This window comes from Microtus pennsylvanicus, chromosome X (assembly GCF_037038515.1).
Source record: "Microtus pennsylvanicus isolate mMicPen1 chromosome X, mMicPen1.hap1, whole genome shotgun sequence".
In the NCBI taxonomy this organism is placed as follows: Eukaryota; Metazoa; Chordata; class Mammalia; order Rodentia; family Cricetidae; genus Microtus; species Microtus pennsylvanicus.
Window position 1 is genome coordinate 95,744,395 of NC_134601.1, and position 6,403 is coordinate 95,750,797.

At 40.8% G+C, this 6,403-nt stretch overlaps 1 protein-coding gene across 1 annotated transcript; it reads left to right on the forward strand.

Annotated features, from left to right (window-relative positions):
* Nucleotides 1-947: 947 nt before the first annotated feature.
* Nucleotides 948-1,925, forward strand: LOC142841533 (melanoma-associated antigen B18-like). Its single transcript, XM_075958487.1, has one exon. The coding sequence runs from the start codon at nucleotides 948-950 to the stop codon at nucleotides 1,923-1,925; it is 978 nt and encodes a 325-aa protein (XP_075814602.1).
* The last annotated feature ends 4,478 nt before the right edge of the window (nucleotides 1,926-6,403 follow it).

Here is a 6,403-nt window from a genome sequence, read left to right on the forward strand (position 1 = left end):
GTTGCTTTTAAAAGATTAGGTGTGATTGAGAGGCTCTGTTTTCCGTCTGCGCATGTGCAGTTGCTTTTCAAAGAGTAGATGTGTTGACATAGGCTCCGCCTTCTTTATGCACATGCGCAGTTGCTTTTAAAACACTAGGTGTGGTTGACAGATGCTCTGCCTTCCCTCTGCACCTGAGCAGTTTCTTCTAAAAGATTAGGTGTTGTTGAAAGAGGCTCCGCCTTCCCGCTGCACCTGAGAAGTTGCTTTTAAAAGGCTAGGTGTCATTGATACAGGCGCCACTTTCTATCTGCGCATGCTCAGTTGCTTTTAACAGACTTTGCATGATTGACAGGGCCCCCTCCCTTCTGCGCCTGCGCAGTTGCTTTTTAAAGACTGTGGGCGTGAACGGAAATGGATTATGCTGTATCCGCTTTTCTTCAACTGCCGTTGTTTTCTGGTGTTCTTCGAGGCCAGTGAAGCCTTCAGGAAGCTTCTCTGAGCGTCCGTGAGGAAACGTAGGAACTTTTGTTTCTCAAGGTATTGTCTGAAATATCGTCCCCTCAATCCAGAGACCTTCCTAAAGCGATCCATTCCAAATTATCCTATCCCACCCCTACCGTTTATTGTGGGTGTCTTCGACTACTGCCGTTGTCATGTGCCGCTGCCACTTGACAGTCAGGGTTTCAATGTGTATAGAGAGAAACAGCCGTTAGAAAAGGGAGAAACAGTACTAGTCCGAAGGAAAGTTCATATGGTGAGCTTGAACTGAGATAACAAGGTCTAAATTTCCCTTTCCCTTTTCGGTTACTAAGTCAGTTTAAGGAAACAAGGCGAGGTAGCCTTTCGTGGAGTAATAGTAGGATCTACCAACAGAGACTGTACAAATTATGTCATCCTCTGTTTTCCAGGGTGATCTCTTCCCTAACCTATTTGTATTACTATCTGTGTTCCCCACTACAGTCATCATGCCTCGTGGCCAAAAGAGCAAGCTCCGTGCCCGAGAGAAGCGCCGTCAGGCCCGTGCCCAAAATACAGTGGAGGAACCAGCCTCTCCCAATCCTTCCTATGAGGGTCAAGATCAGGCTAGTCCTGCTGCTGGTATGCTTACACCTCCGAACAAGCTGCAGGGGGCACACTGTACCTTTTCACACACATATGAAAATAGAGGTGCCACAAACCAAGATGAGAAAAGTTCAGATGATTCTGATGACATCGAGGTCTGGAGTAAAGATCCGACAAACCAGAAAGTAGTCTTACTGGTACAGTTCCTGATGGAGAAGTATCAAAAGAAGGAGGTTATTACAAGGGCAGATATGCTGAAGTGTGTTATCAAAACATCAAAAAACCACTTCACTGAGATCCTAAAGAGAGCCACAGAGCACATGGAACTAGCCTTTGGTGTTGATCTGAAGGAAGTCGATCCTATCAGACACTGCTATGCCCTTTTCAACAAACTAGACCATACCTATGATGGAGTAAAGGAAGAAAAAATGCCCAATACTGGCCTATTAATGATGGTTCTTGGAGTGATCTTCAAGAAAAATAACTGTGCCTCTGAAAAGGATGTCTGGGACGTGCTGAATATGATGGGTGTATATGCTCACAAGAAACACTTCATCTACGGAGAGCCTAAGAAAGTTATCACTGAAGATTTGGTCAGGCTGAAATATCTGGAGTACCGAAAAGTGCCCAACAGCAATCCTCCATCCTTCGAATTCACATGGGGTTCCAGAGCCCAGGCTGAAATCAGCAAGATGAAAATCCTGGAGTTTTGGGCCAAGATCCATGATACTACACCAGAAGCCTTTGGATCCTTGTATGAAAAAGCTGTGAAAGATGAAGAAGAAAGAGCTCAAGCCAGGTCTGCAGCAAGGGCTCGCACTGCTGCTATGTCCAGTTCACATTCAAAAGCCATGACCAGCAGCTCCTCCCATGCTAAGTAATAGCTAAGGCTATTTCCTCACTATTTGTTTAAAAAGGTATGGCAGCTACCTAATAGTGGAGGGCTAATATGGGTTGAGGGGAATAAGTGCTTATATTTCTTTCTTTGTTGTATATTTGTAACTCCAAGTTTTACCTTTTTTCCTCTTTTGATTCTAGGTTATATTTTAAAGGTTGAAGTCTGACGATGTCCTGTGTGGAAATTAAAGACAGTGACCATTTTAAGTTGTAGATGGGCAGCATAGGAGGAACACATTGAATACCACCATCGCTTTTCTCTGCTATATTTGTTATTTTGTTTCATTTTGTTGTTTTGTGTTTTATTTCAGATGTTTTTTCAATAGACTTTAATACATTTTTACAAAATTACAAATAAATTTGCTTATACATTTATTGCCCTTTAAAAGTTTAAGCTGTTGTGGGAGGAGAGAAGCACTTTTATTTAGGGATGTGACCACTGGTGAGTTCTTCATGCTCCAGTGGATAAACTCAAAGCTATGCCCGTATGCATAGCACTAATTGGACTTATTTTTTGTTTTGAAAAAGAAGTATGAAAAGAAAGGAAGAAGTCTACATCTGTTTGAATTTACCAGTCTATTCAATCTTAGTGTTTTATTGGCTCAGTGACTAAAATCTGGATCAAAATATAGTCACTAGCAAGTTAAATAACGATATCAAAAAATGGGAAAAGTAAGGATAAATACTTAACTTTTCGTTTTCCTTATTTCACTTTGTTGTATAAAAATAAAATGCATATACTTTGATTTGTTTATCTTACTAGTGATATAGGTGTTAATAAAGCATTTTAAACTCTAATTCATGCTTACCAGCTTACTCATTATCCAAAGTTAATTTGCATTGAGTGTTTGTGGGGGTTGGAGAAAGGGTTTCCCTTTGTAACAGTCCTGGCTGTCCTGGAACTTGCTCTGTAGACTAGGCTGGCCTCTAACTCACTGAGATTCCCCTGCCTCTGCCTCCGAAGTACTAGAATTAAAGGAGTGTGCCAGTACTACCCAGCTAGCATCTAGTCTTTGAATGTCATTCTGTTAGAAATGGGTACTTATGAATACTGGGTGAGGGAAAATCAGTTTTCTCCAATAGAGTAACACTGGGTATATCATTCACTCTTGCACAGTGCTCACATTCAGAAGTAGTTGAACAATATATAATGTGGTTCCACTGGTTTTTTTTTTTTGTTTCTTTCTTTTGGTGTGTGTGTGTGTGTGTGTGTGTGTTGTGTATTTGGTAACTTTGATGTTTTCATTTTGTTCTGTTTGTTTTTGGTGGGGTTTTATTTTGTTTTCTGGGTATTTCGGGGAATTGTTTTTGCATTGGGGATTTTTTTTTTTTAGAAACAACTTAAAATTGGAGGAATCAGAAGGGAGAAAAGAACTGGAAGGACTTGGGGTAATCATATGATCAAAATAAATTTAAAAAATGGTTTTAAATACTAAAGGATTTGGTTGTAAGCCTATTCTTTAATGGCTAAGCCATCTCTCCAAGAAAAGGCTAATTAAACTATAATCCACAACCCCTGAGAGGCTAGATAGCAAGGAGGAATATGCATGGAGTGAATGCCCCTGGGGAAAGGAAATAGATAGGATCTTGTAACATGATGGCCTGCTTGTTGCCTGGCTGCCCGGCTAGATTAGCCCTGAAATCATCACAGAGAAACAGTATTCATTAAAATACTGCTTGCCCCATTAGCTCAGGTTTCATATTAGCTCTTATAATTTACATTAACACATGATTTTTATCAATGTTAGCCACATGGCTCAGTACCTTTTACAGTGGGGTAGATCATATCCTGCTTCTTTGGTGTGTAGACAGGACTGGGGATCAATGGGCTTCCTCTTTCCCAGAATTCTTCTGTTCTCATTGCCCTGCCTCTACTTCCTGTCTGGTTGTCCTGCATACACTTCCTGCCTGACTACTGGCCAATCAGCATTTATTTAAAACATAATTGACAGAATACAGAATTGTCCCACACCAGGATCTCCTGAGTAAATTGGAAGGGGGAGAGGACAGAGGGGTGAACAGGAGGAAGGAAGAAAACATGAGGGAACTGGATGGTTGAGTTGGGGAAGCAATAGAAAGGGATGATATGGAATTCCCCTCTGTATGCTGTGAAAGTGTTTTGTTACCATTGGTTAATAAAGGAGCTGCTTTGGGCCTCTGGTAGGGCAGAATAGAGCAAATCAGGAAATCCAAGCAGAGATACAGGAGAAAAGTATGTGGAGTTAGAGAGAGGCCATGTAGCAATTGAGGGAAACAGACACCCTGGAACCTTGCAAGTAAACAGTGAGCCTTGTGGTCAAATACAAAATAATAGAAATGGGTTAATTCAAGATGTAAGAGTTAGTTAATAAGAAACCTGAGCTAATAGTCCAAGAAGTGTTGTAATTAATATAGTCTCTGTGTGATTATTTTGGGTCTGGGCATCCAGGAACGAACAAGCAGTCACTGCCTACAAAGGAAGAACATGGAAAGTGATATCTCGATAGAGGGAGCCATTATGCGGTTAGGGAGAAATCTAGTGCTAGGAAATCTCACAGGAATCCACAAGGATGACCCCAGTTAAGAATCTAAGAAATAGTGGAGAGGGTACCTGAACTGGCTTTCCTCTGTAATCAGATTAGTGACTACCCTAATTATTATCATAGAACCTACACCCAGTAACTGATGAAAGCATCTGTCAAGATCTATAGCCAAGCACTGGAGTCCAGTGGAAGAGAGGGAGGAGAGATTATATGAGCAAGTCGGGGGGGATCAAGATCATGATGGGGAAACCCACAGAGACAGCTGACACAAGCTTGTGGGCATTCACTGATTCTGAACTGACAGCTAAGGAGCCTCCATGGGACTGAACTGGGTCCTGGGCAGTCTGTGGAGACCAGAACTTATCCCTCAAGCTTGATCTGGATTTTCAGAATCCATTCCCTATGGAGTGATACCTTGTTCAGCCTAGATACAGCAGGGATGGGTTTGGTCCTGCCTCAACTTGATATGTCAGACCTTGTTTGTACCGGCACAAAATAAAGGCAATGCAGATATCAAAGAATATTTACCAGTTTATTGTTAAACTTACTGAACCAAAGTTCCAGCGTAGCACAGGTAGCGAGGAACAAAAGGGCCAAGCCGCCTCTCTGCGCACTCTTTATTGGCAGGCTTTCGCCTGAGGCAAACCCCGCCCTCTAAAGGGAGCTGATTTAACCCCTTTATCTCCCCCTTTTGTCTAAATAAGACACAACTAAACCAAATATAACTATAACAATAATAACAAATGATAAATATAACAAACAATATTGAGAGCAAAAGTTTTGCTAAAGAGTAACTACAATTAAATAATCTTCAACTCCATCAAAGATCTGAGAAGGGAGTAAATATTACTTAACAAAAAAGAGATATCCAAAATGTGCAACAAATGACAGAGACAACTGACTGCCTGGGCAATCACCCAAAATCTCGTTTGCAGTGTTGAGTCAACCAACTTTGGCTAAGGCCTAACATAACTGACATACCATTCTCAAATGCAAGGAACTTTCTTAGGATTATCCTACCCTGTCTTGGCAAGATAAGACAATCCTGTTTATATCTTAGTCAGTAGTTGAGGTATGGGTTTTTCTTAACCCAAAGGCCAGTTCTGCCAGGAAGACAAGCTCCCAGTGGAGTGTCTTTGGTGCTCAACGTTCTCTCGGGAGTAGAGTGGTGTTGCCAGGAGTAAATTGTGTCTCGATGGCACAGAATTCTAGGTTAGATTAAAGGCCATTTTCTACAGCTCTTCAAAGAGGCTGAAGATTATACTATCTATACTGAAAATAATCTCTATGTATCTAAAAAACCTGATTAACCTAAAAATAATATGACAAACATGTAATTCTCAATACCTATCTAATTTGAAAACTAAGGGAATAAACAATTGTGCAATGTATGAAGACAATGATCTTCACTTGTAAACAATGTCATTACTTATCAAATGTAAACAATGTTATTACATAAATAGGACCAGAGGTAGAAATGTACATTGTGATATGATAGATGTATCCATACAATATAAGCATACTCTTATACCAAAATAGAGGTAGGAACACTCACATTCAATATTCAATATATCAATATACAAGAAACAGTACCAACATAATTTTCTAAAAACAGTAAGTCACAAATACCAATCATCCCATCAACCCAGTTAATCCCCCTCTTTTTTTTATATATATATCCCTAATTCCATACAATATCTCCCCATCCCCTCACCCCTAAACCAACCACTAAAAGATGTCCCTAACCCTGTGGGCAAACTCTGTTGGGAGAGGGGACGTCATCCTCTTAGATTGCTTCTAGCTGACATGGGGGCGACGTTCTTCTTAGGGGCCCCTGTGAAAGCAAACGATGGTAAAATTCCCAAATTAACCTTTGACTTAAGAAGACTATAACTAGTCTCTGTGTGTTTCGAGAAGGTCGGGCCAGAGCGTTGTCAAAA